Below are 12,299 nucleotides of genomic sequence, written 5' to 3' on the forward strand. Positions count from 1 at the left end.
TTTGGGCACTAGTAGAACAAAGTGTGGTGTAGTGGTTAGAGCGTTGGACTGGGACTCGGGAGATCCGTGTTCTAGTCCCCACTTGGCCATGAAGCTCACTGGGTGACTTTGAGCCAGTTTCTGACTCTCAGCCTAACCTACCCCACAGGGTTCTTGTGAGGATAAAATGGAGAGGTGGAGGATAATGTAAGCCACTTTGGGTTCCTGGCAAGAGGAAAAAAGGCGGGGTATAAACGTAATAATAAATAAATGTAGGTCTTGCAAACCTGATGTCTGCCCACCCCAATCTAAAATACCCTGTGCCTAAGGCAGAATCTTGCAACCTGAGCCTGAAAGAACAACCTCAGGAGCAGAACAAAGTGGACAGAGAGGGCTTTGCTATGCATGGGGTTTTCGCTCTGCAGTATTTTGAGAGGCACGTGTACAGTCCCTGGAAAGGAGAACTTGTCACCCTTAACCTCCCACATTGGAGGCTTCCAAGCCACCAGAGCAGGGACAAGAGGTGAGGGACAAATGGCTTTGAAGCCTCAGATCCGGTGTTTGTGTGTGCAAACATTTAACATCATCCCAATGCATCTCCTTCTGGTTTTATGTATGCTGCCCACTACCCCCAGCCGTATTGCTCACACACATTTGCTGGTTTTGCATTCTTCTAGCTTTGTTCCAGGTTTTCAAATGCAATAAAATAAAATTGCAGTTTTATAGTTTTTTTGGCAAACACCAGAGGGCATAAACAGACCAAAGAGAGATGAAGGGATATCCCACTCTGGCCTGTGATCAATGGGAGTCCAGCTCCGCTGTGGCATTTTTGATTTCACTAGGCATTGTAGGCCACCAGGGCTAGAAACTCCTATTTTAAAGGAAGTGAGAACAGGGCATGTCCAAGTTCTGTGCTTAAACTGCAGAATTACAGATGTGCGGAAGATGCTCAGTGGTTTAGATAGCACTCAGAAAGAAGTGGATCCCTGAGTTGCTTATTTGGAGGCCAAGCGCACCCCAGCCAGGAGACCTCACGTCACTTTCTCTGCATTCACAGTCTTCTTTCCCTGTATTTTGTAGCACTTGCTGAACACTCAAGAGAATGAGGATTTCATCAACTCCATCTTGGGTCCCTCGGATGCTGTCCTTGACTCCCCAAGTTGGTCTCCGGCTGCCAGTGATAGCGGCATATCGGAGGACCCGAATTCTGACCAGCTGGACAGCCCCCCGCACTACGTTCCTACAGGCAGTCCGGATGCCTACTCCGATGGCAGCTCGCACAGCGACCTGGCTTACCCACCCTACCAGGACTCCCGCCAAGCCATGTCTGCCCTGAAAGCACCAGCCACTGAATCGAGAGAAGCAGAGGTGTCGATAGACTTCGGTGAGTTCTCTTTCCCCAAGGTGCTGAACCCCAGCCCCCAATGGGTTCAGCACTCTGGATAGCTCCTTTTAGAGTTCTGACTGGTTCTGACCGAAACCCAGAGCGGATGCACTGCCCCACTGACATCAGAGCCCCCAGCCCCCGCTGTATTCACTGGAGGATAAACCAAATTAACAAAGGATGATGACAAATGGAACATTTTTGTAGTGTTTAGGCCTCTCTGGAAGCACTTTCATGGCTGTGTTCATAAGAAACAATCTCTGTGTGCCTCCTGCAAGAGAAACTTGGAGGGGGTGGGGGGGCAGTTCTGGAATGGCCTTTTTCTGTGATAGTCCCACGTTTATGGGGTGCTGTCCCCAAGGAAGTTCTCCTGGCACTGTCATCTTTCTGGCATTAGGAAAAAGTGTATTTATTTTCCCCCACATTTGGACATTAGTTATGCCCCTGTGAGCTGCTTTTGTGGTGTTCTTTCTAGGCTGTAGCGGGGGCGGGAGAGATTTGTATATTGTGGATGAACACATTTCGTACTGTATTGTTTTTCGATTATATTTCTTGGGTTTTATTTTTATTTATATTGTTGTGTGGATTATGTTTTATATCATTTTTTGTTTTTCCCTGTTATATTAATTATGGATTTCTGGTTGTGTGTGCTTTGAAACTTTTTGCAGTGGGAAGCAACACATAAATTTAATAATAATAGTAGTAATATTAATAGTAATCTGGCTTCCAGATGTGTTGAACTACAACTCCCATCAACCACAGAGACTGATGGGTGTTTTAATCTAACACATTTGGAAGGCACCAGGTTAGGAGAGGTTACTATGGGGTCATCTTGTTCATCCACCATCCCATGCCAATATTATGTCAGTCTCTACCTAAAGCTCATGGGAATACAAAAAAATGATGCCCGATTGCTAGATGGAGTGAGCTGAAATAGAGAGGAAGTGGATCCAGCCTGCAAAACTCTCCAACACCAGAAGATGGTGATAAAACTATCACTTGAAGTATCTGTTGTAGCAAGTTTGCCTGGATAATTTGAGTAAAACCCCCAAACCAAACTAACTTGCTGCAACCAGAGTTTTGGCCAATTAAGTCAACATAAATTTAAGTCACATCAGATTCATGTGTGGGGTGTTCCTTTCTCCCCAGCTGGCAAATAACTCACTTCTTGGCACTTGCAGAACATTCTGCCCTTGGAGCATTTTCTGGAAGCAAATCCTGGGTTCTGGGCAGGATTTTGGGGCCCATGGGATACATTTTCAATGGCCAAGCATATCCTTGATTTTCCTCTGGAAGGGGGCTCATTATAAATGGTAACCACAGCCCAAGAATAGAAGTGTGCTATTTATTTATTATTTGTTTATTACATATCTATACCACCCAATAGGTGAACCTCTCTGGGCAGTTCACAACAATTAAAACCATAAAATACAACATAAGACACACAGAAAGCATTTAAAAGTTTAAAACTACAGCATAAAATAGAAGTAAAAACAAAACAAAAAAACCTAGCAGAAATGCAAAGGTTTAAAATAGAGTAACAGATTGAAAACAGAAACCAAAGAACTAAAAAGCCTGTGAAAAGAAGAGTACTACACCTGAAAGAGTCCAACATAGGTGCCAGGCAAGCCTCTCTGGGAAGCTCATTCCACAACTTAAGGAATCAAAGCTATCAGTTTAAGGAAAACAACCCATCACTAGCATGATAGGAGGGGGCACAGCTCTTTGGCACAGCACAAGTTTTGCGTGCTGAAGGTTCTTGGTTCAGTCCCTGCCATCTCTAGTTAAAAGAATCCAGTAGCAGATGATGGAAAAGGTTTCTCTCAGCTTGAGACCCAGGAGAACTGCTGCCAGTCAGAATAGATAATAGTAGGCTAGATAGATCTGTGATTTGACATAGTATAATTCCTATTTAAATCAGCCTTTTTGCCAGAATGATGAGGACTGGAAACTTTATTCTGAGGGGAACAACCATAGCTCAATGGTGGACCACATGGGTTCCATGCAGAAGGCCCCAGCTTCAATCCCTGCCAATCTCTAGTTAGAAGAATCAGGTAGCATTGACAGGAAGGGCGCTTTCTGGCCTGCGGACTTGGAGACCATAGTGGGCTAGACTGACAAATAATCAGCACTGGTCTGCAGGCACCTTCCTCTGTCCCTAGCATGCAAGCTTTAACATTCTTCAGGTTTCAGTGTTTTGTGCCCTAACAAACGGTTTCGCTCTTTCCTTTCTTTGCAGATCTGTGGGAAGCAGGATTTTACCCTGGGGAGAGGCAGGACTTGGCTGCTGCTCGTCTGAATTCACCCTCCTGCGCTCTGACTATAAAGGACCTTCTTCTCTCAAACAGCTGCGAGATGGCAAGTGTCTCCGTCTCGTCTAAAGGGAGCTTTAGGCTTTGAGAAACCCTCAGTTATTTTTATGGGCTTACTTTTAAAGGACATGGGGAGCTTCCTTCTACCCTGGGGTGGGCAGGGGCTGAATTCCATTTCAGAGAAGCTCTCGGGGGCCGCATGCCAGGGGTGGGCGGCACTGAATGCAAAAACACCAGGCTACTGTGACTTAAAGCTCTTCTTGCTGGGCCTTTAACTGGGCCTTAGAAGAGGCATTTCAACCTTTTAGGATAGGGAAAAACTGCACAGAAGTCAGGAAAACCACCAACTGATTGGTGGTTGGGGGAAAGGGTTTGAGGCCGGATGAAAGGGGTGTGGCCATTCGGCCCCCTGCTCTGAGGTTATGCAGCTGTGGTCTAAAATGAGTTTTAGAGTTCTAGAAACCCTCGACCATTTTTGTTGGCTTGCTTTTAAGAAGACAGGAAGCTGCCCCCTGCCAGGTCAGGTAACCTTCCCCTTGTGATGTTCGTAGCACCAGCAGACATTGACCCCATCCCTGATTCAGCAAAGTCCCGGGGCTTGCCAGGAATTGGTCTTGACTGAGGATGAGAAGAAGCTGTTGGCCAAGGAAGGGGTGATGCTGCCCACCCAGCTGCCCCTCACCAAGGTAAGGAGAACATCACCCGGTTTTTGAATCCCTTTTGCCCCACAGAAATCTGCGACATCTGGCCAAGGGAAGATCATTAACATATTCTACATTTGGAGAATTTGTCAGGGACACCCCAGCCATTCCATGCTCCTGGGCAGCACCCATTCACCTCAGTGGGTCTTGTGCAGGAGAACTTCCCTGCTCCTCATTATCCTGACTTAGCTGGAGCTGTCCAGTGAGTCAAAGATCAGAGGAGCTGTCCAACAGGGAACACTGCCAGGTTAGCTGTTGCTTCAGCACTGGCAAGGCTTCGGTTGGACAGCTGTTTCTGGCCCGTCATTGGGTCCTGATCCAGAGCACTGGAGGAATCAGGCATCCTCCATATGAGTAGGGCTGTGCTGCCAGAGGCATCTCTGGCTGTGAGCTTCGAGTTGGGAATGCTGCCGCCTCTGCTCCTGGGGTCCTTGTGGGGGGGGGCATGGGGTGGATCCAAAGTGAGGGCACAAGACCGGTCAGGGTGTCTCAGTTCCTCTCAACCTCTTCAAATGGGCTGCCCCTCAGGTGGTGGCATTTATTTATTTATAATACTTTTGCACCACTTAATCTATTAAAATTCCTAAGCGGTTCACATTAAAAGGCAATAGAACAATATAAAAACAAGATATACATTCTTAAAAACATTACAATGCCATAACAACAAAACTGAGTAGTAACACAGTTCCTCACGGGTCAGGGAAAGCCTGTGTGAAGAGGTGCGTTTTCAAGAGGTGTTTCAAACTTGCCATCGTTTCTGCCTCTCGAAGCACGTGTGGGAGAGTGTTTGAATGCACAGGGACAACCACTGAAAAGACCCAGCTTACGTACTGCTACTTGGTAACATTCCAAAGGCTGCAGAATGACCAGGAAGGTCTCCTCAGAAGATCTCAGGGGTAGACTAGGTATATATAGGGGAAGGTGGTCTGCTAGGTATCATGGTCCAAGGCATTTAGGGCTTTGTATGTCAACAACAAAATCTTGAACATGGCTCGGTAGCTAATAGGCAGCCAGTGCTGTTCTTTTTAACACAGGTGTAATATGTGTATAAGTTGGTGCTCCGCTGAGCATCCTAGCTGCTGCATTTGGTGCTAGCAGCAGCTTCCAAACCAGGTGCAAGGGCAGCCCCACATAGAGTGCATTACAGTAGTCTAATTGTGAGGTTAACGGTGTCTGGATTACAGTGGCCAGGCTGAGGTTTCGGAAGGGTTATTGGTCTCCGTTGACTCCCCTGGAACCCCGTCAGTACTGGAGCTAGCAATTGGCTCCTCCTTCTCTTCCTCTGAGGTCTCATGCAGTCTGGGGCTCGTCCAAGAAAGTGGCAAGGCTCAACAATCCCTCTGGATTGTGCCCCGCACTACAAGAGCTGTACTCCTCGTGTCAGGACTGCCAGGATTCTAACCAGGAACCGGTTGCTCTGTGTACAGTCTCCCCATATTCTGAGCTAGCGGGGCTACATGTTGGCGCATCAACAAAGAGTTTCCAGGGACACAGGTTGCCAATGGCTATCCTCAACCGGAAGTGGCTGTACAGGCTTCCGGTTCAGGCTGTCATTTTGTCTGGGCCATGACCCTCTTTACTGTCTTGACTCTGACCTGGACTCAACCCTCCCTGACCGCCTGCATTTCAGCATAGTCTGGGGCAGAGGAGAGGGTGCTGTTTGGATTTCCTGCCTCAGCTGCCACAATGCCTTGGGCCCAGCGGTGCCACAAGGGTTGGAACTTGGGGCCAAAGTCCAGAGCTCTGTAGCCCAGGGGCCCTTGAAAGACCACCCAGGGAGAGGCAGGTGATGAGAGCACCACAGCAGCAGAAGCAAACTCCATTTTATTCCTGTAGTCAAGTGCAGTGGAATGCGGAAGACCACTGTTATTTCGAGCAGTTACTGGTGCACACATAGGTCCTTCTCATGTTTAAACCTCCTGTGAAGGTTTGAGGCCTACAGAGGCAAAGGGGGAAAGAGTCAGGCTTTGAGGCCTGGTTTTTTTGTTGAGAGGTGCTATCCCTAAGAGGAGAAGTTTCATTTCCCTGGTTAAGTTTCAATTTCATTTCCCCAGCTAGGTTTCATTTCTCCAGGTTTGAAGCAGTACTTTTGGTTTTGAGGGAGGAGGGTATATAAAGACAGCGAGAGAACCAGAAAGGGCAGAGACAGAGACCAGAGCATGAAGAGGGAGCAGGGAGAAGCAGCCCAGAGTAGCCTAAGTACAGCTAGGGTAAAGGAATGTGTATTTTGCGACTATTATTTTCTTCTAAGGCCTTTTGTATCGCTCACTCTATTGTGTAAATACCGTTAATTGGGATTTGCTTGCTTTAATCAGTAAACTGTTGCGATTAAACCCTGTGTCTAGAGTGTCCATCACCCCACACCTACAGCCTAAACCTCACCTTATTGGGAAGGGGAAGTTTAAAAGAAGGAAAGTGGGACTCTTAAGGAGGCAAGGGATCCTTAAGGAGTTGCTCAGGCCATAAGGGGAACCCTGACCCTGTTGTGATGCTTAGGAGTTAGCTATGCCTCTTCTTTATCTGTTTGAGACTGTACAGCTTGAGGCTGGGAGATAAATCTCAAAGTCTGGCCGCTTGTTGTTAGCCAGAGTGGTGGGGCTCTGGCTGCCTGCCACTTGCAAGAGCAGATCGTCTCACTGGACGATGTCCAGCATAGAAAGGGTCAATGGGATAATATATGTTTTCCAGGAACACTGCCCCCCCCCCCATTCAGAACCTGGAAGCTGGCTGATCCAGCAGTGCTGCGCAGCCAGGCCGCTGCTGTGCTTTCGTCCTTGATTAAGCGGGCTTCCAGTGACTGAAAGGACGTACGTGTTACGATCTTGCTTTGTGGTTTCTTCCTTGCTGCAGTCATTCCACTGCAGTGTTCAGCTTCAACTACTCGGTCAATCTGCCTTTTGCCTAATAAATCATTAGCCTTCGCCCATGAGTGTGTTTATTGCATTCTGAATCCTTAAAAAGGATGTGCGCATCAAGATGGTGCAATGATTTACGTGAGTTTGCACATGCTCAGAGTATTTTTTAAAAATCAGGGGTGGTAAACAGTGTTGTTGTTCTAACATGTAAGGAATGTAGAAGCAATTGTAAGGCATGGAATGGCAGGGCTGGGGGAAGGAGGATGGCTCAGGATCATTTTTTATATTCCCCATAGTATAAAGATAAAGCTATTATGGGGAGCCTGGGGAGTGAATTGGGGGAGAGGCAGCTAGGAGAGAGATTATTGTGGGGACACACACACACGAAGCATTTATAGGGGGTCCATGCATAGGAGTGGGGAGAGAAATGTTATTTGTATAGACAGCCATTTGAAGTAATGGCTGTCTAAAAGAATCCCTCACAAGATCCGTTAAGCGCAGGGTCTAAAATTACTTAGCTGCACGACTCCTTGGGCCAAACCCTGAATGAACATTTAGCTTTGAAGGCTTTGTTGTGCTTCTGTTTTTTGTGCCTCCCAATAAATTTGTAATGTCGGTTTTACTCATGGTGATTCATTTGATGTGAGGCTTGTTAATGTTTGTTTGTTTGTTTATTACATTTCTCTACCTCCCAAAAGCTGACGCTCTCTGGCAGTTCACAACAATTAAAACCATAAAATACAATATACACATTTAAAAGTTTAAAAATACAGTATAAAAATACAATAATAATGTTGCGTAGCTTCAACCTGTGGAGAAGCTGAGGCATTGCAAGAAGCTCCATTTCGACCAAGCAGCAGCATATCCTAAATTCCAGTTATAAAATGGGAGGAAGTAAAGCCAGCATGGGTCCCAATATTTCCTCGAAACTGTTCACTGCTCCCCAGGGAAACCTGCCTCACAGTTTGAGAACTCTGGGTCTGTCGCCATCCCTCCAGCACTCACATTCCTCACGCCTCACAGCTGCTTTAAGGCTCTGTAACCCTCACGAGAGGGAGGCTGCATTCCCTTTGCGAAATCCTGGCTCCCAGCCCAAGTGGGCTGTAGTAAGCCTTTCTAGCCGGTTACCCAAGGGTAGAATCCAGTCACTAAGCTGTTCCCTTTGCACCCGCCAGTACGAAGAGAGGGTGCTCAAGAAGATCCGCAGAAAGATCCGCAACAAGCAATCAGCGCAGGAAAGTCGGAAGAAGAAGAAGGAGTATATTGACGGTTTGGAGAGCCGGTAAGCCAGGGGTGCAGGACCCCTGTAGGGGTCCCAATCTGGCCTGCTGTGTTTCCCCAGATGGCAATGCCCCTTTTCTCCCAACCACCAATCATCAACTTTTGTGCAGTCCCCCCGCCCCCCTGGCCCCAAGGTTGAAATGCCTAGCAGCAAGAGCTTTAAGCGACAATATGCTGGTGTTTTTGGAATGTGGCCCCACCCCTTGCCCTCGGCCCCACCCTGTTTTGCCCGTGGCCCCGCCCCCTACTGGGTTGCAGCCCCTGAGAGCTCCACCAGAATTGAATTCTGCCATTGGGAGGAAAGAGGTTCAGTGCCCCTGTGGTAGGCTGTCTGTCTACGTTCTCTTCTTTCATGGTTTCCTAGGATTTAATAGCAAAGGGCCAAAGTAAATGTAAAGTGAAGGGCCTCTTTGCATTTGGTGCGCAGTTGTCTGCCTTTTAAAATGCAAATTGCATCAGCTCGATGTGGGCAGGGGGTTAATTATTGGCATTAGAGCAGGCATGTTTTCCTCCCCCACTGTGGTCCTGAGGAAACCCCTTATTTTGAAGATATTATCTGCACTGAAAGTAACACACACACACCCCCGCCACAATGGGGGCAATGAGAGCTTTATGCATGGATGTACATGCGTTGAACCGGCCTAGTGAGCCATTCAGCCTTTGTGCTAATTTTGTCAGCTGGCAGAACTAAAAAAGACTGGGTTGAGTGCTTTTGAGGCAATGCGCTCGCTCTCTCTCTCTCTCTCTCATCTGTTGGCTTTGCTATCTTCCAGGATGTCTGCCTGCACAGCTCAGAACCAAGAACTGCAGAGGAAAGTCGTCCACCTGGAGAAGCAGAACTTGTAAGTCACCTACTGCTCGAGGGATTTTTGGCTACCCATCTTCCCAAAAGGTGGAGAGGCACAGAAGGTGCAAAAGTACCTCTGCCCTGGCCCCAAATGGCTCAGTTGCCAGCTTTCACCGGGTCAGCCCCAAACAATGTTCCCTGAAACTGGGCATTAAAATGGCAAAGTGGTTCAATGTAAGCAAGTGTAAAATGATGCACGTTGCGGCAAAACATCCCAGCTCCTCATATGCTGATGGGATCTGAGCAAACGAAGAAAGAGATCTTGGAGTTGCGGTGGACAGCTTGAAAAAAACATTGTCCCGGTGTCTGGCTGCAGTGAGAAAGGCAAATTCCATGTTGGGGATCATTAGGAAAGAAATCAAAAATGAAACTGCCATTATCATACTGCCCTTATACAAATCTATGGTGTGACTGCCACTTGGAATATTGTGCACCATTCTAGTCATGGCAGCTAAGAAAGGATATTGTAGAATTGGAAAAAGGGCAGAAAAGGGCAACTAAAAAGATCCAGGGGCTGGAGCAAGTCCCCTATGAGGAAAGGTTACAACAGCTGGGACTGTTTAGCTTGGAAAAAAGGCGAGTGAGGGGAGATATGATACAGGCATACAAAATTATGCACGGTGTGGAAAAGGTGGATAGGGAGACATTTTTCTCCCTCTCTCTTAATACTAGAGCCCAAAGGGGTCCTCCCATGAAGCTGATTGGTGGGGGATCCAGGACAGGTAAAAGGTAGTTGTGAACCACCTAGAGAGCTTTGGCTATTGCGTGGTATAAAAATGTAATAAAATAAATAATAAATGAATAAGTATTTCTTCCCCCAGTGCATAGTTAAATCACAGGATTCACTACCACAAGGTGTAGTGATGGCTGCTACCTTGGATGGCTTTCAAAGGGGATTAGAGAAATTCAAGGAGGACAAGGCTTTCAGTGGCTACTAGTCCTGATGGCTATAACTGTCAGTTATATCAGTATTGGATATAAATTGGAATATCCAGTATTGGAAGCAGTATGCTGGGGAACCTGAACTCATGTCCTGCTTGTGGACTTCCCACTGGGTGGTCTGATCCAGCATGGCTTTTCTGGTATTTTTAACAGGTGACAGAGAGTAGGTAAACGGTAGAGGACATAGCTCAGTGGTTTCATTTGCACTCCTGCGTTTCATCTGATGATGGCTAGTTTAATATAATGATGGCTAGTAACTGTTGGGGTCCTATAGTCCCCTTTGCCCAATGATAAGGGCTTCCCTTTCAAAAGTAATGCCCCAACGAAAGGAAACCAGGCAGTGCAGATGGCTTTCCTTGGGAGGCGTCCAGGAGCTGGACCAAAGGAGAGTGCTGTAAGGGTATGCCTGCTTTTAGATGGAATATCCAGCAGAAACCTTCGTCTGACAGAATGGAGAGGGAACAGAATCTCAAGCGAGAGAGGACAAGCAAGGGGACAAGTAAGGATGAGCCATTTCCTGGTTATTTACCTGTACTCTCCCTTAAAAAAATATGTGCCTGGCATTCTTTGCCACGGACTACGAAAAAGCCATCAGCAGTCATTCTGGTTCCACAAACCCTCTCTTGTCTGAACACCCCCAAATGTGATCCAGCCTTCATAACAGCACGGTTGAGTTGTCTTCTTTGTTTACTCCCAGGTCCCTTCTTCAGCAGCTGAAGAAGCTTCAGGGTTTGGTGATGCAATCCAGCAGCAAGGCAGCTCAAACCGGCACTTGTGTTGCGGTATGTGGGACAAATTGTGTGTGTGTCGGGGGGAAGAAGCTGCTATCATTTCCCCCATCTCTCTCTTTTCAAGGCAGGTTTCAAGGCAAGGAAGGTGCAGGAGTAGAGAAGCTTAGACTAGGCTGCGTAAGAAGACCAAAATTCCTCCAAGCCTAGTATCTTGTTTCCAACATCAGCAAGTTGGATGCCACTGGGAAATCCACAGTGGTGAAGTCAATAGTATTGCACAAGCAGTCACACACACTTGCCCGCAGCAAGGAGGGTTTGGAAGCAGAGATTCCATTTAGCTATCATTTATTTATTTAGGGTGCAATCCTATGCCTGTTTAGACAGAACGAAGTCCTACAACTCCCCGCATTCCCCAGCCAGCATGGGAATTTTAGGACTTTTTCTGCCTAAACATGCCTAGGATTGCACCCTTAAGGTATTTTTATCTCCTCAGACAAATAAGATTCCCAGAGTGGCTCACAGTCAGTCATTAAACAAGATGGCCCCTGCCCTGCAAGCTTACAGTCTAAAAAAAAAAGAAAAAGACATGACACACAAAGAAAAAGGGATGAGGAAGGGAGAGGAAAACACTACAAGACTTCCCGCAGGGCTAATGGGATGGCCCTGCTTACCCTCTCATCTCCTGGGGGCGAGGTGGGTGGCAGACCAACTGGCCGTCTTGTTCCCTCTGCCTGCTCCTGTCTCCCATGTTGATAGCCATTGAGAGAACTCCCCTCCTCCTCATCCATGCATTTGTCTAATCCCCTTTTAATGCCATCTAAACTAGCAAATCAGACTGCAGAAGCTTCGTGGTCTGCCCCAAGTCCTGGCCTCAGGATGGAAGGAAAACGCCTGATTTCTCCTCTTCTCTTTCTCCACAGGTCCTGCTGCTTTCCTTCGCCCTGATCGTCTTCCCATCCATCAGCCCTTTTGCCCGCAACAAAGCCGAGACAGAAAGCGACTTTGTACCTGTGAGAGGTGAGCAGTGGCACTGGGTGAGGCAGGCACCTTGAGGTATGCACAGATTTGCACGGATGTGCCTTGTCGTGCCAGCTGGAAAACAGTTAGCTGACAATCGCCCAGAAAAAGATCAACAATATTGAATAGTCAGTGCCTTGGGTGTATCGTTTCATGGTCCCCACTCAGTCAGAGAGGGGGTTAGCTTCTTTGGAGGAGGGCACCGGAGACTTCACAGTGTTGCATTAGCAGGGCTTTTTGGACACCAGCA

The 12,299-nt window shown here is 47.4% G+C and overlaps 1 protein-coding gene across 2 annotated transcripts in view; it reads left to right on the forward strand.

Annotated features, from left to right (window-relative positions):
• The window catches only part of LOC146333548 (cyclic AMP-responsive element-binding protein 3-like protein 3), a 34,833-nt gene that overhangs the window by 18,034 nt on the left and 4,500 nt on the right, over positions 1 to 12,299 (forward strand). For both annotated transcript variants that reach the window (XM_084825882.1, XM_084825881.1), the window contains exons 3-9: positions 1,060 to 1,363; positions 3,603 to 3,721; positions 4,227 to 4,361; positions 8,407 to 8,513; positions 9,286 to 9,354; positions 10,999 to 11,083; positions 11,953 to 12,049. In XM_084825882.1, the coding sequence (XP_084682008.1) occupies positions 1,060 to 1,363; positions 3,603 to 3,721; positions 4,227 to 4,361; positions 8,407 to 8,513; positions 9,286 to 9,354; positions 10,999 to 11,083; positions 11,953 to 12,049 (916 nt within the window). The remainder of the gene's footprint in view (positions 1 to 1,059; positions 1,364 to 3,602; positions 3,722 to 4,226; positions 4,362 to 8,406; positions 8,514 to 9,285; positions 9,355 to 10,998; positions 11,084 to 11,952; positions 12,050 to 12,299) is intronic.

Source organism: Heloderma suspectum, chromosome Z (genome assembly GCF_057233095.1).
Source record: "Heloderma suspectum isolate Gila_16-S chromosome Z, 16-S_ref, whole genome shotgun sequence".
Lineage (NCBI taxonomy): Eukaryota > Metazoa > Chordata > Lepidosauria > Squamata > Helodermatidae > Heloderma > Heloderma suspectum.